Source organism: Sturnira hondurensis, unplaced genomic scaffold, assembly GCF_014824575.4.
Source record: "Sturnira hondurensis isolate 20B ecotype Veracruz unplaced genomic scaffold, ASM1482457v3 Scaffold0002638, whole genome shotgun sequence".
Lineage (NCBI taxonomy): Eukaryota > Metazoa > Chordata > Mammalia > Chiroptera > Phyllostomidae > Sturnira > Sturnira hondurensis.
In genome coordinates, this window is record NW_028075269.1 from 9,720,088 (window position 1) to 9,741,021 (window position 20,934).

Sequence of the window (20,934 nt, forward strand, 5' to 3'; positions counted from 1 at the left end):
TCAAAGCAAATTCACATTGTGCACTGCTTACTGAATGTCTGTATAGGTACCATTATCTTTCCTTCATGCTGGGGAGGAAGACTAAATCCAAGTGTGGGGAAGAGTGTTTTGGGAAGAGGGGTGGGGAAGGAGTTGGGCAAGCTGCCTCAAAGGGTCAACTTCAATGAGGCGAACAAAATACAAGCAAGCCTTTCCCACGAGGTCCCAATTTTAGACAGACAAGCACCCCTGAATATCAAAAATCCAAAAGTTAAGTTATTCAGTGATTGGAGTTCAGTCCTATTTTTTATGCTTTTTCAAACACTGAGTTCCTAAAAGCATTTAAATAACTTTTCAAACCTTTTTTTTAGGAATAGGAAAGAAGAAAATGACACAACCATGGTGACATCGATGCACAGACCCAATTTTAAAATGTCCCTACACCTGTCCATTCATCACTACTGGCGGGGAAGTGCCTGATCCTTTTTTTCAATCAAGCTAAATAATTGCACAATTAGTTTTGCAGCATCAGGCATGGTCACTACAGAGAATTTTTTTTAAGGCAATTTGCTTGAATGTCATTTAAGATGCCTGTACAGTTCTGTCTTCCCAAGCCTTCCATCCCAGACAGTTGAGGGAGAAGAAGAAAGGGCTCCACATGAGGCCCCCGCCAGACTGTTTCTATGAAAAGGGCACACAGTGGTCCCCAGCCAGTGACAGCCCAAGGAGGAAGACTTCGCCTCCTTCAAGGAGAGCGAACAGAAGAAACCCAGCTCTCAGAGAGAAGCTATGGCCTCAGCCGTAGTGCCAGTAAACCTTCTAGTAAAAACACCACCACCAATAAATATTTAACATTTATTAAGTACTTGCTACATCAGGCAATGCTCAACCTTCAAGACTCCTTTTCCTGATTCCTAATTATCATCTGGCTTCCTGCTTCATTACTTTGCTACCTGAAGCCTCCCTCGATCAACAACTGTTGTAACCGGTGGATGGAAGCGAGTTACTGCGAATACCATGAAACACCCGTTTGCACAGCTACTTAAACAGTGCACATCGATCACATGTCCTTCGGCTTGGAGTACCTGATCTTTGCACAGTGATTTGAACTCTGGCAACGTTAGGGTGGATGGAGCTCCAAAGACCCATACAAACTTCGAGGGAACAAACTATATTCCTACTGAGGCCACAGACTCTGTTTTAGGAGATGTTACTGCTTAGGAAATGTTCTATAACAGGAGAAAATGGTGTTTTGTGATATTTATAAAAACGAGCGGCAAAAAAAGTTATAATTATGCATTCATTGGGTTGGCCAAAAAGTTCCTTTGGTTTTTTTTTCCATACAATGGCTCTAGTTGTCTTTAACTTCATTCAAAAGAATTTTGTTAGATTGTATTGTGGCAGCTGTCATAGCAGCGTGCATTTTTTAAAAACTTATCAAAATGAGTGAATCTTTGTGTAGCTATTATAATATTGAAGATGGGAGAAAACATGCAAGACTTATGCTTTATTATTTCAAGAAAAGTAAAAATGGGACCGAAACACAAAACCAGATTCGTGCAGTGTTTGGAGAAGGTACTGTGACTGACAAAAGGCGTTAGAAGTGGTTTGTGAACTTTCGTGCTGGAGATTTCTCGCTGGATGATGCTCCATGGTCAGGTGGACCAGCTGAAGTTGACAGGGATCAGATGGAGACATTACCTGAGAACAATCTACACTATACCACTTAGGAGACAGCCCACACACTCAAAATACTCAAATCAATAAAGTTGTTGGTGAAAATGAAAAATGTGTCTTTTACTTTACAGAAAAAGCCACACGGACTTTTTGGCCAACTCAACAGAAAGGGAAAATGGATAAGCAGATACTTCCAAAAGATGAACCTGACAAAATTGCTTTATACAGTGGCCAATTAGAAACTGGACTAGAAAACTGTGAAAATTTAATGTGTAGAAGGCAATTCGAGTGACTTCCTACTTCTACAGTAATCTCAAATTTAGACCTAAGTCAAAATCCACCCCAGAGACCCAGAGTGGAGAATCGCCATTAAACTAATGATTGTGATCAGTTTATCCCTGACTCCATTTGGGGGAGGGGCGGGGGGTGGGGTGGCTCAGTCCCTCTGATGGGCCCTTTCCTGGTGTCCCACAGGGTGGGTTTATGCTTCAGAGAAAGGAGAGTAGGAAATACGTGTAGCTGTGTGTCGCTACTGAACCAGACTCCAGTAGCCTCCAGTCCCCAAGTCCCAGAGGTATCCCAGCCCACCTAACAGCACCCACCCAGGCATCAGGTCTTCTGCACCTGGGGAGAGGCACCAGGCTGGGGTCAAGGGGGGAAGAGCAGGCCGTTTCAACTACACTTCCAATGGCTACTGGAGTCCTAGCAAAGCCGGTCTGGCAATGCACAGAAGCAGCTCTTCAAGAAGGGGACTAGCACCTCTGGTCAATTTTGCTAAATGATCACCACAGAGAATGATTGGGGATTCTGCACCCATTCCGTTGACCCGACCCAAGGAGGGGTCTCTCTCTCAGAGAGAGCAATGGCAGACTTGGGGCAAAACACTGGGTCTGAGATGAAGAACTGAACTGGATTTGAGCTAGGAAGGGAGAAAAGGAAGGTGAATAGTTGTGACCTCTTCATCTCTATCTGTGCAATTGCCTGCATTTCCTTGCTCCCTGTCTCTTTCTAGAGTCCTAAATCAAAATCCACTTCTAATTCCTAAGTCAAAAATCTCTCTTTCTCTGAGAGAGAGAAAGAGAAAGAAAGAAAGAAAGAAAGGAAGAAAGAAAGAAGTAAAGGAAGGAAGAGAGAGAGGGAAGGAGGGAGGAAGGAAGAATGAAAGAAAAGAAAGGAAAGGAAATAGGAAAGGAAAAAAAAAACGTGATCTCAAATCCAAGATCCGATTAGATATGCCGGATTTTCCAATCAAAATAAAAGGTTTTCAAAGCCTGCGCAGCTCAGGCATACAAAAGTGGGAAAAACTCGGCCCCGTACTTCCAAGGGACAGCAGAATCAGACCAGTCCTAGGCTCAATTTCACAAGCACGCCGCGACTTTGGGACGCGCCACCTCGGGCTCCGGAGCGCAGACTCCTTCCCCTCCTCCACCTGTGGGACTGAAGGTCCCCCAGGCGCGGCCGTTCCCCCCACCCAGTCTCCCAGGGCAGGCGCTTTCCTTCCTTCATTACCTCACTACCTCCTTCCCTTGACGTCAGCCCCGGGTCCTGGAGCGCAGGGGAGGGAGGATGGAGACGAGCTCGGGGGCAGTCGGTATCAGGATCGCCGCAGCGCCGGGGTGAGGGGTAGGGGTGGTACGTGAGGTACTGCGCGCCCAATCCCGGGCCTCTGGGGCCGCGAGCTGCCGCCTCCCTCCCTCCTCCCGAGCTGCCCGCCAGGCGCGGGCCGGTGTGTGCACCAGTTACTAGGCAACCCTATCGGAGACGCGGGACGCCGGCCAAGTTCACCCAAAGTTGAAGAATAAATTTGAGGGAGAGTAGGTGGAGGGTGGAGCCAGAGCCGAGAGGAGGCACGAGGGACAGGAAAAAAGATTCGAAGGAAAAGAAGCTGCCTTCCGCCTCCCGAGAACAGGAGAGGGGCAGGCGCAGGACCGCGTCCACCGGAACGCGCCCCTAACACCGCCGCGCGTCCCGCAGGGCGCAAGCAGCCCCGCCGCTGCGGTGGGCAAAAGCCCCTGCGAGCGCTCGAGGTGGTCGCAGAGAGGTCTGGCCGGTTGGCCAGTGGCCGGAAAGGGATTTGAAGAGGGACCGCGTGGCAGTGGACTCCGTGTTTAATCTTTGGTCCCGAGGATGCTAAAATCCTCCCAGCAAAGAGCCCTTGAAAAAAGTAACTTTCCAAAGCTCCTCTCTTTCTTGTTCGGTTCCAAACAGAAACTGCGCTCGTTTATATTCAAAATAAGAATCAGGAAAAGAGGAAATCAATTTCTCTCAATCAGGGCTTGGAGGGCTGCTTTAATTTGCTCTAAGTAGCCGGGCGGGCTGAAATCGTCGTTTGCGGCCCGCACCCTGCACGCCCTCCGGCTTCCAGGGACCCAGACACCGTGCCCAGTGCCTTCCTACCTGCTGTAGGGCGTCCTCAGCAGCAGGGCCTGGCTGCCGGTGCAGCTGTCAGTGGGGGTGTGGCAGCCATAGACTGGGGGCGGCACGGAGTACTGCTGCTCGCCTGCAGAGAGCCGGGGAGAGCCCAGTGAGCGCGCCCCAAAGGCCGTGGGGTGCGCGGCGGCGGGCAGGGACGCGGAGAGCGCAACCTGAGCCGGGCTCCAAGGCTACGCTGCGGGTAACTGGGCCCGGACGCCTGGCGTGCGGAGAGGGGGAGTCCAGATCGGAATGAACCAAGCTTTCCACTTTGCAGTCTCTTAGAAGTCACTGCCTAACGCACCGAAAAGACCCTCGGAACAATCTCAGACTTGGTTGAGTGGAGCAGTGGGAGGAGGGGTCCCTTTGGGAGAAGGGGAGAATAGATATTTCTTACGTTGAGATAGTGGGCTAATTGTTTCTAAAAGTCCCTTTACACGTTCTCTTCTCCCCTCCCCAATTTGCCGTAGGTTGGAAATTCACCGGGAGGGGTGGCGCGGACGCAGGGAGGCGGACCCCACATCACTCCCGCCCGCTTACCCAGGGAGCCCTGCTGGCCCATGGGGTCCTCGTGCTTGAAGGAGTGGTTGGGGAACTGCGCCGCGTGGTGCGAGGGTGTGTGGCCGTAGCTGGGCGTCCCGTCGAAGGTGACTGTGCTGTAACCTGCGGGCGGCAGAGGGAAGAACAGCGTCAAGGGGGAGACGAGGACGGTGGGTCTGGACCAGACCCGGTGCAGAGGGCTCCCGGCAGCGCATTCGGATCCGCAGCCAAGGGTTATGCCGACCCACCGGCCTCTAGGGCTGTCGGCGGGAAGGCTGGCCCATGCCCCGAGGTATGGCCCCAGGACCAGCTCCCCACCCTACGCCAGGTGGAACCCGGACCTCCCCGCCGTTTCCTAGTTCCTTCACACCCTTGCCTTCCACCGTGCCTGCTGCTTCTGGACCGAACCTCTCGCGAGGAACTATGAAAACCGCCAACCACACGGCGGAGAAAGTCGTTCTCCCCCAAAACCAAACACCGCGGCTCTCGCGCAGGGGCAGCGCTGGCGAGAGAAATGAATCTGCTCGGCTGACCCCGCGCCGACTCGGAGCCGTAAATCAGGGGCTCGAGCACCAACTTTCATTAATTACTCGGAGCCAGTTGAACGGCATGGGCTTTAAATGGGGAGAGTAATGACCGGGTAATGTTATCTGTCTGAGGCTGGGCGACCCGACACCATGACACCCCGGGCCCTCGGGACAGCCAGGGAGGGGGAAAGAAGGGGCCCTTCGCGTGGGGCACAGCAGCCTTGACCCTGCGCCACCCCCCCCCCCGCCCCTGCAAGGACCCATCGCACCGAGGGGGTCCGACCCTGACCACAAGTTCAGGACCAGCTTCCTCGAGCCCTAGGCCTCAACGCTGGACCTCACAGCAGTGCGGGGGGGGGGGGGGGCGCCGCGGAGAGNGGGGGGGGGGGGGGGTCCTCTGCCTCAGTTTCCCTTTCAAGAAATCGAAGACAATGCCGTCTGTGTTCTTCCTCAACTCTCCAAAGGTAAGGAAAAAAAAAAACAATGTGATGTCTCAGTTGAAAAATATAGTCTCCTATGATTAGTGATATTAAACTGCTTTAAACACATTTCCCTCCAGCTTCTAGGAAAAGAGTTGCCGCCTCCGGGGGAAAAGGGACCCTGGGGCTGGGAGGAGGAGGGTGGGTCCTGGGCCCCTGGACTCAGTGGCAGGGGCCCTCCTATCTCAGGAGTCTCNCTCTCCAAAGGTAAGGGAAAAAAAAAAAACAATGTGATGTCTCAGTTGAAAAAATATAGTCTCCTATGATTAGTGATATTAAACTGCTTTAAACACATTTCCCTCCAGCTTCTAGGAAAAGAGTTGCCGCCTCCGGGGGAAAAGGGACCCTGGGGCTGGGAGGAGGAGGGTGGGTCCTGGGCCCCTGGACTCAGTGGCAGGGGCCCTCCTATCTCAGGAGTCTCTGGCCTGAGGTCCAGGCCATGAGGTAAATGAGATTGGCGGAGACGCTCCCCACGGCTCCCTGTAGGACCACCGGGCTGGTCCCAGTCCCCCCAACCCCGGCCCCTGCGCTGAGTCACCAGACCCCACTCAACTCTTGGGGGGGGGGGGGGGTCCGACCGTCCTCATCCCCCAGGCATGGTCCCTCTGCAACAAGTGCCCAGAAGACAGGCTGGACAGAGAAAGGAGGCCATTACCCTATCTTTGAAACAGAACCCCCAAAAGGGTCACAGAGCTTCCACGGGGCCCACTCGGGGCATGTGGTGTGTCAGAGTGGGAGGAAGGGTTGGGGCAGGTCTTCATTACTGGACCGTACAGAGCGAGCCAAGTGTCAGGCACCAATCGGCGCCACAGGACGACGATTTAGGAAGCCACCAGCTCCTGTACTTTGCACGACCCGGAGGCCTCCATTTCTCGCCTGCTAAGTGGGCAGAGATAACCCCCGCTCCGCTAGCTGTCAGGCGTGGGTGAGCGCGCTGGGGCTTCCAGGCGCTTCCTCTTGGGAGCGGAGGCCAGGGTCTGCAAGAGGCCTATCGATCAGCTTACAAACGAAATTTGGCTTCTAGCACTCCATTTTGCAGAGCAAAGGCCGAATTTTGAAAGGAAAAAAAATTAAATAAAAAAGAAGAAACGGAAGCGACAAAGAAATTGCCTCTTGATGAACCCTTCTGCATTTGTGAGCCGTAAAGTAGGCAGTGGCCCCTGGCCCTGTGCTGTCTCCCGAGGCAGGCTCCGCGACTGTGGGTTAGCAGCGAAGCCGCGGGTGCGGGCTGCAGCGTGGTCTGCACTCGGGGCGAGGCTCCGCAGGGCCCCTCCCAGACCCGACACGCACACCGCGGTAGACAAGGGCCGGCCTCCTACCCTCTCCTTTAGTTTCCTCGGGAGGGGCAGTGTTTCCTGAAAGCTGGGGCCAAGAAGGGAGGGCTCTTTTAATTAGAAGCTTATCTGACGCGGGACTGATTGGAGCGCGCCGTGCGGAGGCTTCACGCTAGGTCTGTGGCGCAGAGCGCGGGGGCATGGGGCCCGGGGAGAGGGCAGCTGCGGGCAGAAAGGGGTAGCGTGTTCAAAGGCTCCTTGTACAGCTTGTCCAGGCCTTAGAAGAAGAGGCTCCAGCATCCAAAGTAGTGCCTTTCCCACGGTTAGTCTCGGACGGGGAGGGAGTGCAACCTTGATCGCGCTGAGAGGGAAGACGCTCTGCGCCTCCCTCCCCCACCCGCCGCAGTGAGGAGCCCAGGAACCACCCGACCCGGCCAGTGTCCCCACCCCCACCCCGCCCAGGAGCTGGGGGGTGCAGTGGACAGCAGGCTCAGTCAGGAAGGTAATCGGGTCAGAAAGCTGATAGTGATGATCCCGCAGCTACTGAAAGATACCGCGAAAATCTGTCCCAAGAGGAAATACCTTTTCCAATGCGAACCAAGGAGGGCGCCCTTGGCCCTTGGGGCAAGCTGGTCTCCCCATTGACCTTAGGGTGGGACCTTAGGATAGAGGCCTGGCAATGCCAAGGCCTCCTCTTGCGTTTTGGTTCGGTTCTCCAGTGGGGCTTGGGGAGCCCACCTGACTGACAAGCAACTTTCCCTTCCCTGAACGCCAGCACTTCATCTGGGGCTGCCCAAGTCTTCACCCCACTTCTGCCTTGGCAACCCCTCACACGCTGACTGCAGTGGGTTTGGTGTCCGTCCAGCGGGAGGGAGGAACCCAGGTCAACAGTGGGCCCAGATCTCTGGGAAACCAGGTAGAGACAGCCTTCGATGGTCTGGGTTTGAGTGCCAGCCCTGCCACAAACTGGGACGTCTTGCACGCACCTAACCAGTTAGAACTTAAATTTCCTTGTCTAAGAAGAAGGGGCTCCTCCAACGCCAGGCTGTCATCTTCGGGTAATGGTCCAGGCACATAGTCTGGATATTCAGTCCTCCGTGTCTGGCATGAGTAGGTGTTCAATGTTTGCAGAACTCGTGTTTAGAAGTAAGGTTAAGACATCAGCTATAAATGTTTTTAAGAAATAGGAAAAACATATTCAAGGAACAGGAAAAAGCGGGGGTGGGGTGGTGAGAAGGTGCCAGAAATTTTCCTCTTGTGAGCGATGGCCAGGCTGCCCTGTTTGGGGATGAGGATCTGGGTCTTGATGCTTGTCCACTGGAGTCTGGCCTGGGGCTGCTGATGGCCATTCCCACACTTTGGGAAAGGAGCTGATGCCCCAGCGTCCCTCAGCCCAAGCTTCCCACCAGCCCCTACATTCCTGGAAGAGCCGCAGAAACCCCAGAAGTCGAGAGAATAAATCGGGAACCTCCAGACTTCAGGGTCAACACCAGGGCTGAAGTGGGAACAGCTTCTGACATCCCACCCCAGCTCCCAGCTGCCAAGTGAGTCCCAAGAGCTGGGCCAGTGGCCCATTCACGTTTTCGCTGCAAGAGAAAACTAAGGCCACAGACCATATCGGGTTTACTGACTGTGCCCCCTCTGCCCGGCCCGGAGGCCAGCCGTCCACTGGGCTTCTCTTCAAGGTGGGGAGAAGGGGGCTTCTTCGCCTTTTCGTCCTGGCGTCCAGCTCCCAAACCTTTTTCTCTTGGCAGCCGGCCTATCCGCTATAGTAGTGCCCACTGGCCAGGAAGCCAGCAGTTGGCCCCCTCATCCCACACTAGGTTGGTGGGACCCCAGGCAACAGACCTGCCCTGGACGGCTGGATAGGGGGCCCAAACAAAGCAACACAGCCCGGGTTCCAAAAAGGTTCACAGTACCCAGATGGACCCAACCAAATGATAATGACGCAATAGTATTTTGCTGTCAGGAGACTTAAATCAGTGGTTTCTCAGGCCTTCCCACACAGCACACATCTACACAGAAGGTCACATCACACACCTGCCTGCCATTCGTGGCCAGACTAGCCAGAGGCCGAGTTTAGGTGGAGGCTCTGTACCCACTACCCAGGGTGTCCCTCTCAGCCCCTCTGAGAGGGACAAAAGTTTTCCCCCTTTTACAGGTTGGGAAAACTGACACCTGGAGATTCGCCAAAGGCACACCAGCCTGCTAATCAGAGGTGGCACGATCAGAGAAGACGGGTCTCTAAGAGGGACTGAGCTGTTCCAACACCCCTTGAAAGAGCTACTGTGGAGGGGCCTGTGGGTCGCGTGGGCTAAACTGTCCTCCAAGGGACAGGGAGCCCAGATTCCCAGGACGAGGAGAGGAGGGCAGTTTCGCTTTCGCCAGGGCTTCTTGCGGGCCGGATGCTCCTGGCTGGGCTCGGGTAGGGGCAGGCCACGTGGAGGGAGCGTTTAGACACTGAGCGCGGCCTCGGAAGAGCAGAGCTCTCCTTTCGCGTCTGGGGAGACCCAGCAACCTCTGCAAACAGCAGACACCCTGCTTCTACCACCCCACGCATTCCAGACGCGTCCCAGTCCCTAGGCCCGCGAGAAATTTTGCTCCAGGAAAAGCATCCTCCACTGCGTTTGTCAAGTATTTCCTAAAATACTGAATCAACCCGGACTGGTTTAGGTTCTCAACAGCGGAAGGGGGGCGGGGGCACAATTAAAATAAATTTCGAAACCAAAGTACCCGGCACGATTGATTCCGTTCTGGTTCCTGACTGAGAAAGACAAGTGCGGGCGCCAGTGCGGGGCGAACAAACTAGGGCTGTGAACCTCGATGTACGATGGCTGAAACAAAATAAACCTGTCCTTCCAACGCCCAAGTCTTGCAAAAATCTCTCCGAAGCTGAGCCCGGCTCATCGAGGAGGCGCCTGAAGCTCGGGCCTTATTTCACTGCCTACAGCAGGGCCCCGCCCCGCACAGCGTGGAGCCAGACTGTTGGGTCTTTCATCTCGCCCCGAAGCTCGCGTGGCCGCCACCGGAGCCTAGGAGAGACCCGCTCCCACACCGCCACACTAGGGAGCCGCCGAGCCGGCCGCAGTTTCGGGAGAGCCGCCGACGAGTCGCTGGCCGGTTCGTAGGTTCATCGCCGCGTTCCACCACACCTACCGCGCGTCTAACGTGTGCCAACCGCGTATTGCGGGCGAGAGCAGTTCCTGGACATTGGGGCGCTGCGGAGGCGGCACGGGCTGCTCAGCTTGCGCCGCTCCCACTCTGAACCCACAGTCTGTCTAAGAAGTCTAATGCCAAGTGGCAGTTTGGCGGTGCCCAGGATGACAAAACCTCTTCCGAGGCACATCCAGACCCTGCACAGATTTCCCCTCCCCACTCCCAAGGGCATTCGCGGCCCCGGAATCTCCAGGTTTCGGAGGGGCCCCCGAAGACCTCCCGCCTCAAGCGAACAGCCCGGCTCCCAAGGATGTCAGGAGCCGGTGCCGGAGACTCCCCCAGCCTCCGCTTCCCCAGCGGCTGCTTCCGCTATCCTCACGGTTCTCGGGGCTGCAGCGGGTAAGAGCTGGGGTCTGGGAGGGGTTGGGCAGAGTGCGTCCCCCTCGCCACCGCCCCGCGCGTAGGGGGCGCTGCCCGGCCGGCTTACCCTGGTTTCGAATAGCGGGCTGGCTTTCGAGGCAGCTGGGCAGGTAGGGCGCGTTGGGGAACATCCTGGCCTGGCCGGAGGACGTCTGGCTGGGTGGAGGAGGACCGAAGGGTCCGTAGCGACAGGCTCCAGCTGTGCCCGTGAACTGGCCGGAGAAGTGGACGGTGAAGGCGCTCAAGCACTGCTCTTCGTGCGGCTCCGCGCCGCCCCAGCTCGGCTCCTGTTTGATAAAGGAGTGCGGCGGCGGCGGCGGCGGGGGTGGCGGCGGAGCCGGCGGAGGGGCAGGGCCGCCCAACGAACTGTACGCCGAGGCCCCGGGGGGCGCAAAGTCCAGCACTGGTGCCCACTGCGCGGCGCCGCTCACCGGCAGGGCGCAGCCCCCGCCGCCGCCCAGCGAGGGTACCGCTGGCAGCAGCGCGTTCAGGTCCCGCAAGTCGGAGCCCATTTGCTGCAGCTCGGCCCCGGATGTCCCCCGACTCCTCAGGTCTTGCCGGCGCTCGGTGCTGGGCTCAGCCACGCCTAACTTGGCCCAGATGCCCCCCGGGCCCCGGATCCCCGACTGCTCAGGCTGCTGAAGATACCCAGGTCCAGAGCGGAGCGTGTGCGAAGACGCCGGCTCCAGGATACACGTGGAAGCCGGCTCTGGAGGCAGGAGGAAGTCCAGGATCGCGGCGAAGAGGCGGCGGGGCCCCAGTTCCTGAGCTGCAGGCCCGGCTCTGGGTGGGTGGGTGGCTCAATGAGTGGGAGGGCGGACGGGAACGGGGGAGCGGACAGGCGGTCGGGTTTCGGAGAACACGCGGGCGTGGGCGCTGCCTTGAACTCCTTACCCAAGCTGCCTGGCTGCCCCCAGCTTCCCAAAGCTCAAATAAGAGGGGCTGGCGGCGTGGGAGGAGGAGGAGCCAGGAGTGTTGGCCGCTCCATTCACATCCCAGCCCAGTTGGGTCCAGGCAGTGCGCGCGGCTCCTCGGGGGCGCCCTCGCAATGAGGGTGGGGGGCGGGCCTGAGGGAGCGTCCCTTTCGGAGACACCTTCCTCTCCTACCTGCCACGCGCTCTCAGCTGGCCTGTGGGACGCAACCCTCTCCCCCTCCCCTTCTCCGCCTTTGCGAGCGTGGGCGACTGGAGGCACTGGCGAGTCTCTCCAGGTGGGCAACGAATGTCCCCTCTGCAACTATGGGTGACGGAGGTAGGGATGGGGCTGTTAATCTAAGAGGGCGGGTTGGAGGGAGGGGCAGGGGGCTCTACGAGGGCGGGAACTTCTGGAGAGCGCTGAGAACTTTCCCGGACTCCGAGGAGGCGGATTCGCTTGCCCGGCGCGCACTCGTCCGGCCGGCTCTCGCTCTCCGAGCGGTCGGGCTGGAATGGATCCTAATCTCCGGGTCCCTGGGAAGGGGCGTGGCCCCTGGTGGGTTCTGGGGGTCACACTCAAGGCAAATGTTGGTGACTTGGAGGGGGTGCTTCAGTTGTGGCAAACGGGGCGTATTTCGGCCGTCCAGTAATTGGTTACTTGGGGAGGTTGCCGCCTACCTAACATTGGTGTCAGCGGCATTTAACCTCCTCTCACAGTGAGGGGCATCTAATTCTTCTACGGTGAAGCCGGGAAAATAGTGGCTAGTTTAGGAAAGAAAACCCTTAGGGGAACGTTCACAGCCTCTATATATTCCCGCCGGAGAATCCTGGCGCCCAGTTTGGAGTTGGGCAGGTTTGGGGTACGAAGCCCGTTGGGGGGAGGGTGGTTTCCGGAGCTGCACTCTAGGAGCTCTGCTTTCATCCACGGTCGGGAATATCGTTCCGAATTCGCACTGATTGATCAGGAAACACACGCAACTTAGGCGAACCACGAAGGAGAGCCTCGGGACGCCCGCGTTCCCAGCCAGAGTTCGCACCATGGGGAGCTCCGGGATCCCGGCATCTCCAAAGCGAACTCCCCTTCCACCTAGTCACTGTCTGGGACCCCCTCACTCCAAAGCAAGTGTTTTTGAAGTTTTGTTCTGTTTTGTTTCTAAAAACAAGTCAGTATCTATCTGGGGACTGACTCTAGGCAACAAGAAGCGCCGGGAACCCTGGCTGGAGTGTGTTTCAGGGGCGTGTGGAAACGCCCAGGAGAGCCAGGGGGCAGCGGCGACGGCGCAGCCTGGAACGGCAGGAAGTGGCGGTTTGCCGCCAGGTCTTTTACACCGGGCTGGACCGGGATGGAGCCCGAAGCTTTCCAGCCAAGCCCATGTGAAGCAACAGTGAAGGCGGTTAGAGTTTTACAAAGAAACCGAGCGTTTTAAAAGCCTTGACTTACTCCCCATGTCTGACGCTTCGGTTTTAGTTAATTTGCAGTGAGTAAACGAAGTAGCCGTGAGTTCTGGCAGCTGACCCAAAGCGTGTGCGCGCTCAGGGCCTGCACGCTAAGCGCAATTCTCTCCTCTTGGGGTCGCTGGTCCTGGAGCCGCAGGAGACCGTGAGGGCAAAGGTCGGGAACACGAGGTTCCTGCTTGCTCCACCGGCCACTATTGCGGTAGTGGACACCTTTCTGTGCTATTTTAGTGCCTGCCTTTGCTTCGTCTCCACTCAGAAGCTTTTTAAAGTAACGAAAAAGCTCTAGAGGCCAGCTGTTTGTCACCCCTACACTCCGTGGGCGCCCTCGCGGCAAGCCCCATCTCTCAGTGGGCCACGCGGCTCGAGGGCTGGACGGAGGGCATCTGCATTTGGACTTTTTGGTGGAGAAGGGCCCAGCGAGGCAAAACTTGTGATACCAAGTTGTCCCTGGAACGCCCCAGACCCCTTTCCCACCTCCCAAATTTATTTCTACTTCGAAGTCCTTTTTCGTAACCAAGACTCACTCAAGCGCTATAAGGGAAGGCGAATCTTTTATGAAAAGCCAGGAATTTCAATTTCCAAACGAAAGGTCAAGATTCTTTCTCTCTTATTCTCGTTTGCAAGTTTGGGGGGAATATTTGGAAGAGGATAGCGTGAATGTGAGCCTTCGTGTTTCTGAACCACGTACTAGGCAAAGGCGTTTGGTTCTCTGCCCTTACATAAATGACTGAATGAGTGAATAAATAAATAAATAAATAAATAAATACAGGTTTTGTCCAGGAAATGGGTGGGGTGGAGTGAGAGGAAATGGCGGGCTGAGCCCATTGTGGTGTGACTCCCCATTTCGACCTTGGGGTGCCCCCTTGCCCGGACCTCGTAGCCCGAAGAGGTGGGACCCAGACATGCTGCGTGTCCGAAGCCTCTGAACGCCCACCCCCATCCGCATTCCCGGGAGCCCAGGCCACCCAGGGCCGACGCTGGGGAATCCGCGAACTACTGTGGTTGCAGGGCGCCCACGCTCCCCACTTCTCCTGCCCCCGGTAACTTCGCTGCAGGTACCCAGGCGTCTGCGCCCGCCACGCTGCCCTCGGCTCTCTGAGCTCTGTGAAGGGGCAGACAATTTGGTCCGGAGGAAGGTCCATCTTCCACCAGCCTGGCAGGTAGGCGCTCTGCGGCACCTTTCGTGGGTGGAAGCCTGACCGAAGTCCAGGGGAAACACGGGCTGCAGAGGCCTGGTCGCAGCCTTCTCTCATCCACCTTCCCACCTCGTCAGCTCCGAAACCTGTGGTGCAGAGGGTCTTGTTTGCATCACCGATTAGCAGAGACAGAAATTCAACTCTTGGTTCTACATAGGAGGAAACTGAGGCCCGGACAGTCGGGGCGGTGGGGGGGCAACTGTAGGACTCAGCAGTTACGAGCAAGGAATCGAGCAGCAGAATACGAGAACGGAACATCAGTTCTACCAGGTCACCAACAGCTGAGTGCCCTACATGATTTTCATAGCCTCTATGAGCCTCAGTTTCCTAGTCGGTCAAATGGAAAATGTGATGCTAGCGCTCACCTGAGGTCGTGAGTAGAGAAGAGAATAGTGCTGACCTATGTACACAATAAACGTTACAATTTTTTAACTCCTATTGTTCAAGGATACGTAGCAAGTTAGTGGTAAAGCCAAGCTAAAACCCAGATCTCCCGACGTCCAACTAGCGGCTTTACCCATTACCATTCCTCTGCCTCTCCAGAGCTAATGGCTTGGGGAATGAAGAATGACTGGGGAGAGAGAGACGCTGGAACCTATGCGGATTTGGATAATCGGTAAAGTGCACCCTGGCCTGAAAGGTGCTTAATTATTGCAAGATCAAAAAATCGCGACTAAGTGGGAGGGGGGCGGTGAGAACCTATAAACCCTCCACTTTGACCCTGGCCCTGGCAGCTGCAGCAGACCAAGCCCTGCGCCGGGCCCTGCAGTCGCGGCCCCAGGGACCAGCGCGTACTCCCGGGCTGCGCTCTGGGCGTCACCTCGCGGCTGCCGACAACTGAATAAACACAGCGAAGCGCTGCGATCTGTCAAGAGCCGAGGCCGCCTGCCCGCGCCGAGAGGAGCAGGGGCCAGCGCCCGGAGTGCCACGCGCAGCATCAGCTGCCTGACCGCTGGTGATGCTCTCTGCCCCGCCGACCCCAACTCTGAAGGATCTGCCCACCCCGGCTGCGGGGCAGGCTTTTAGGCTGCTTTCCAACCCCGTGCTGGCGGTAGAAAGCACCCTTCTTTACACTGAAAATGAGGGAGGGACGTCTGTTACAGTCCATCCCCAGTCCCCCGCCTGCTCCCTCTGTTAATTTGAAAATGAACTCGATCTTTTGACCAGTATCCCCATCGACATTTAAAACTCAAATTCTCTGACTCGGTTCGGAGGCGGCACGCACTGTCGGCCGCGCCGTGTAAAAATTACCCCCGACCCCCAGCTCGCATCCTTAACCGTCTGTTCTGATGCCACCAGGAGATGGTCCCCGAGCTCCCAGGGCTCCCCCAATGAGAAGATTCAGCAGCGCGGCGTCTATTCTTATACCGTAAATCTTTTTAAATTCTGGAACTAATTATATAGAGGATATGTCTCAATTTGTTCTGCATTAATGCCACAGTGGGGATGGAGGCCGGGCCGTGGCCAGAGCAGATACGTAGGCCCATGAAATTGATGAACTGAGAGCTGCTTCCCGGCCGGAGCGCACCATCTGGAATTCCGGTCTGAGGTTACAATTAGAACTCCTGACCCCAGATTCAACTTTGCAAACAACAGGGGGAAAATGGGGAAAAGAAAAAAAAAACAAGAGAAAAAAAACACCCAGTTTACTCTGCACCTGTAAAAAAAAAATCCCCACACAATTTTAAAATCTTTCCATCTCAGAAAACTCTTTCCAAGTACTTCTTTTGTGTTTTTTAACCTATAAAAGATAATGGAACATATTTTATAGACTGGATTTTATCTTATCCCCTTTCTCTCTCCCAGCTGCACTCAGTTTAATAGTTGTCAGTTTTTCCTCAGTGTTAGGTTTAATTATATAGGGCCAAAGTATTCCTCGGTAAGTTAACTTGCTCAATATTGTCACTTTTGTGATTCAGGCTTTGAGAAACAGCTTAATTGCAGAAATCTATCTGGATCTAGGAACTTTATTTTTGACCGTTGCTCAAACTTAACTGTAATCAGAGATTTTATTTGTGTTCTAATTTTATTTGTGTTTTGAATTGGTTGGGCCAGTTTCTTCCTTCTTTCTTTAGTAACACGCTGCTTTATTTTCCTCTCACTTTGACCCCCTTGAAGAAACGAAGGACCCGGCAGTACCGGGGAATTTGTTAAATTTATTAGCATAAATGCTTAGACAAAACGAGATATAAATCATTCAGCTGTATTAAGCCATAAAGAATCCAATGAAGTCAGTCAGCCCCTCTGCAGGATCCTAGTGTATAAAGGTTCATATAAAACGAGTTACCAGTATTATCTTTCAAACTAAGTATATGTTGCAAAAAATACCCAAATGCTGAGTTAGGAACATGGGGGCAGTGGCAGGGCAGGGAGAGGACACTCTTTAGAAGAGCCTGTGAGCATGCTTCAGAAAGAATGACAGAGTCAAAACTCAGCAGTTTGCGTTTGGAATACAGTATTCAGTAGGCAACCTTTTAAAAGAAAGATACACGGATGTATTTGTTGGGAAGCAAAGAAATAAGGAAAGAAGAGATAAGGGAACAGGGGAAGAACTGAGAGCAAAAGGCGCTGCTTTCTGTATAATGCATTTTTGTCCAAAGGTCAGATTAGCTTTTTAAAAAATCTACTCGGGAGAGGCACCGGCTCTTCGTACAGATAACGGATGAGCCCTGAGTGAAGAGCCACCTGGGCCTTCGTCTGCAAACCCGGATATGCAGCTGGCCGGCAGACGGATGTGTATTCGCTAGGGGTGGACGAGGAATAAAGGGGTGGAGAGTGAGGAAGGAGAGTTGCCAGAATTCCTAGCAGAGGTTTATCAAGACAAGGAGTTTAAGGAGCAAGGACTCACAAAGATCATTATCACAGCCCTCCGTAAATCTTGGCAAATCAAGCATTCTTTGCCTTTTAGAAATGATTGTTCTGAAGCTTTTTTTAAAAAAAAAAATCAAGAAGTCTACCACAGAAGGGGAGGTGTTCCCCCCTTTTTTCCCAGGACAGCATCCGCCCCATCGTTCAGCACGCAGCAACTATTCATGCCATGGAACTATCCGTGCCATGCATTGTGGCAGGGACTGGGAATGTAGCAATAGCAGAACAGGTGCTGCCCTGCTTGCAGAGCTTACATTTCGGTGGGAATGATGAATTGCAAGCCAACAAGTCAGATACTTTCAGATAGGATGACCACTACAAAGGAGCAAGATCTGCTGGATCAGAGAATGATGTAAGGTGAGACACGATGCTCTCCCCTTTTACCGCCCTCTGTCCACACGGCCACACTTCAGTGAGTCTACCAAGTATCCGACCCTGCTGTCCAGACACAGGAAGGAGCTGAAGGATTCAGAGTGCCTGGGCTGGGTAAATCCCTGCCCACGAGTGGCTGGACTTCATGGAATCAGGAGGGCATCTGTTGAGATAGAGCTGGGTTAAAATGGACACCACCATCTGAGTGACTGGAGAAGTCACTTAACCTCTGAAAAATTCAGTTTTCTACTTGAGATAAAAATAACAACAGCACCTATTCAAGTCGTGAGAACCAGATGAAATAAGGCATGTAATTACTTAGCCCCTTGGAGGAAGCACTCAATAAATGGTGGCTGTTTTTCTATATTGACATAGATTCTGCTTTTCTTTGCTTTTAACTAATGGATGAGTTCTTGACTTAGTATCATTGGTGTGAGTTAAGAAAAGGTAGCACTCTTTGTTCTTGTTGGGTTGGAGAGAAGGGCAGGAAGAAAAGCCCTTTGCCAAGGAGTCTGACCTTAAGCAAGATCGCTGCTCCCTTGAAGTAAATCTAAATCATTTGTCCTAGACCTGGGCTCTGAAACAGGAAACATGTGCCTTTGCTTCAAAATCAAGCCTAGATTCTTTCCTTTTAGTGCTGAAGGCTATGGGTTAACTTCAACTTGCAAAGTTGAGGATTGCATTGTTCCTCCCAGTCACATTGCAGGTGTGCAGCCTGGTCCAGAATAAGACTCTTGGGCTAGGTATAAAAACCCCTGGGCTCACTCAGATCCTGCCTCTCAGTGCTCATAGTTGTGGAGGACTAACTTATGCTGTCAATTTTTCAGTTCCCTTATGTGTAAAGTGAAGATAATAGTAAAAATGAAATAATAAAGCATACAGAGATTTGAAAACCAGTAAGGGCTAGGCAATGCAGAGAACCATCCAGATGACCAGCAACGTGGGAACTGACCAGGGAAAGGAATGCTACTGGGAGTGTTGGGTACATTGTTTGCTCTCATGGGTCTTCGTTTGTAAAGTGAACTTAGTATCCTTCTCATGGGGCTGTTGTGAGACTTGAATGAGATACATGTAGCATTTAGGAACAGTACTTGGCATAGAGTCTATGCACCTGAGTGTTGCTGTCACTGTTACTATTGCACTTCTCTGGCCATCTTCCTGGGCCCAGAGGCCTTATGTTTCACAAGGATAGTTTCTTACTCTGGAAGTACAGAACAGTACAAAGAGCGGGACTTAGCGATCAGATGGCCGGGGTTTACGCTCCCTGCTACTCATTTTCTGTCTGACTTTGCATGACTTCTACATTTTCTCTGAGCCCTAATTTTCGTGACTGTAAAATGAGGCTAGTGATACTTTCACCTCAGTGAGTTATTCTGAGAGCAAGTTGACACAGCACACATCTAAAGTGCCTCCATGGTGCCTGAATGTGGTCAGAAATCAACAAATGGTCCTTATGAAAATTTCCATTCATCTATCAGAGAATATTAACTGACTTCCCCCAAACAGGTCAGCTATCGAGAACTTGAATGTGAACATGCACAAAAACAAAGTCCCATCTTCGTTTACCCTTGCTGGGACCACCTTCATATGTGAAAAAAACGTCACCACCAAGACATCAACAATGTTTCCTTTTTCACTAGGAGTCTAAAAGGCTTCTACATAGTTAGCATCCCATTTATTTCCACTACATTTCTTTGCAAAATATCCAGCCTATATCAAGGACTTTGGTAATGCCATGTTTTTCAAAATAAGCAAGAAATTGTTTTCAGCCAATGGAGAGAAAAAAAACAGCTTGACTCTCTTCCTGGAGTTGCCACATAGTGTTTATTAATAGCTTTGTAAACAGGCTTGAACATAGTATCAGCGAGCTGCTCAAGATATTACAAAAGTTTATGAGAAGTTGCTTAGGAAAAACAAGATAGAGTCATTAGAAACCTGATACTAGTCAATAGTGCATTTATTCCAAGTCTCCATAAATCACAAACCAATGAAACTTCCATTGTGATCACTGTTCCAGATCTAAGGGGTCCCCCCTCCCCTCGGGTAGAAATTGAATACATTTAAGAAAGCCCAAGTTGTTTTTTTTTCTCTGTGGATACAGAGGCTAATCACAAAATTTCCCAAGAGATAATATATATATATACTAAACAGTAATCAACAGATGTGACGCAGGATAAGTAAGAAATACATAACTCTGATTTGCTACGTAGTGCCCATGTTTATCTTTAATCATCCCCAACCTGGGCATGGAGTAATTGCTGTTGTCTGTCGTATCTACTGTTTGTTTCTAGACTGACACCCCATTTTGGTTTTGCTCAACAGGCTCAGTTTAAGCTGTTGTCCCAGTTTAATTTTTAATTGCTCTCCTTTTACTCCCATAAGTGTCCTGGTACTTTTTTTTTTCAATTTTTAAAAAATATTTTTTTTAGAGAAAGGGAGGGGAGGGAGAAAGAGGGAGAGAAACATGGATTGGTTGCCTCTCTTATGCGCCTTAACTGGGGACAGAACCCAAAACCCAGGACTGTGCCCCGACCAGGAATCCAATTGGCCACCTTTCCCTTTGCGGGACAACACCCAACCGATTGAGCTGCACTGGTCAGGGCCCGGATGTGATCCTGGTCCTTTTGATGGTAAATAATAAGGACTCCACTTGCTTAAAATTTATTTTATAAAAAAGACAGATTTAAGAAAGCTGTTAAAGCAAAGGTAAAAGACACGAGTTAAGTGAAGCTAGTGAGAAGGGGAAAAGATTGGGTTAATACTAAAAATGAAAGGATGAGGATGGTTATTGAAATCGAGCAGAAAACTTATTGTTGAGGTGTGTGAGAGCCAAGTTGAAAAGGGAAACTAAAACTAGTTACATATCTCTCACTACGCAACAGACGGAAAACAAACCAGTTTTTCAAAAGAGACGGACTTTTCTAAGACGAAACTCCAGGAGCCTGTCTCACTGGTCTTTCTAGAAGGGTCAGTAGATGCCAATAGATGCTGGTTAGCGACTGTGACTGCAACAACAATGTTTCGAAAGAGGCAGAGACCTTCTCTGACTGATGGTTTCTCGTTTCAACCCATCGGGGTAGTATTAAAATTTCAGTCCTGTAAAGTTTTTTCTAAGAAGAGAGAGGCAGGAATATAGTCCCTTTTCATGGTTTTCTGGGGGGTCCAACCTGACTCAAACAAACCTAATATGTTAATTTTCAGAAATTCCCAACTGACCATTTTGAAAATAGCTTTTATTTGTTAATCACCGGATAGCTGTGAACGTGTCTCAGAACACGGCGAAGAACTTGACCCGCGTTCTGCAGAATCTGTGGTCCACTTTGGAGAGAGCCCCAGGGTAGTGGTTCTTAACGGAGGTGATCTGTCCCCTGAGGGACATCTGGCAATGTCTGGAGACACCTGTGACTGTCACACCTCAGTGGCGGTAGGAACATGGATGCTACTGGCTTCTTCAGAGACCGGGGACGCTGCTAAACATTGTTTACTGCCCAGGGCAGTCGCCCCCACAGCAAACGTTTATCCGCCCTCCCAGGCCAATAGTGCTGAGGAGGAGAGACCCTGCTCTGGGGGCTGACTGGAGAGGTCGTGTCTAGCTGGGGCAGAAAGAAGAACGCCTCGTGGAGGCGGGGGCTTTGAGTTCCATTCCCCAACCCCACCCAGTG

At 52.8% G+C, this 20,934-nt stretch overlaps 1 protein-coding gene and 1 long non-coding RNA gene across 5 annotated transcripts in view; one reads left to right on the forward strand and one right to left on the reverse strand.

Annotated features, from left to right (window-relative positions):
• WT1 (WT1 transcription factor) overlaps nt 1–11,662 on the reverse strand; it is a 48,937-nt gene extending 37,275 nt beyond the window's left edge. For 2 of the 4 annotated variants that reach the window (XM_037040451.1, XM_037040452.1), the window contains exons 1-3: nt 10,532–11,075; nt 4,609–4,731; nt 4,054–4,156 (exon numbers count right to left, since the gene is read on the reverse strand). In XM_037040451.1, the coding sequence (XP_036896346.1) occupies nt 4,054–4,156; nt 4,609–4,731; nt 10,532–10,976 (671 nt within the window). In that variant the 5' untranslated portion in view covers nt 10,977–11,075. Of the gene's footprint in view, nt 1–3,165; nt 3,412–4,053; nt 4,157–4,608; nt 4,732–10,531; nt 11,076–11,571 lie in introns of those variants that run through there. The other 2 variants (XM_037040453.1, XM_037040454.1) reach the window with 2 other exon arrangements.
• The window catches only part of LOC118983143 (uncharacterized), a 29,643-nt gene continuing 20,317 nt past the window's right edge, over nt 11,609–20,934 (forward strand). Inside the window, exon 1 of the long non-coding RNA XR_005065658.1 lies at nt 11,609–11,674. This is a non-coding gene — a long non-coding RNA (uncharacterized LOC118983143). The remainder of the gene's footprint in view (nt 11,675–20,934) is intronic.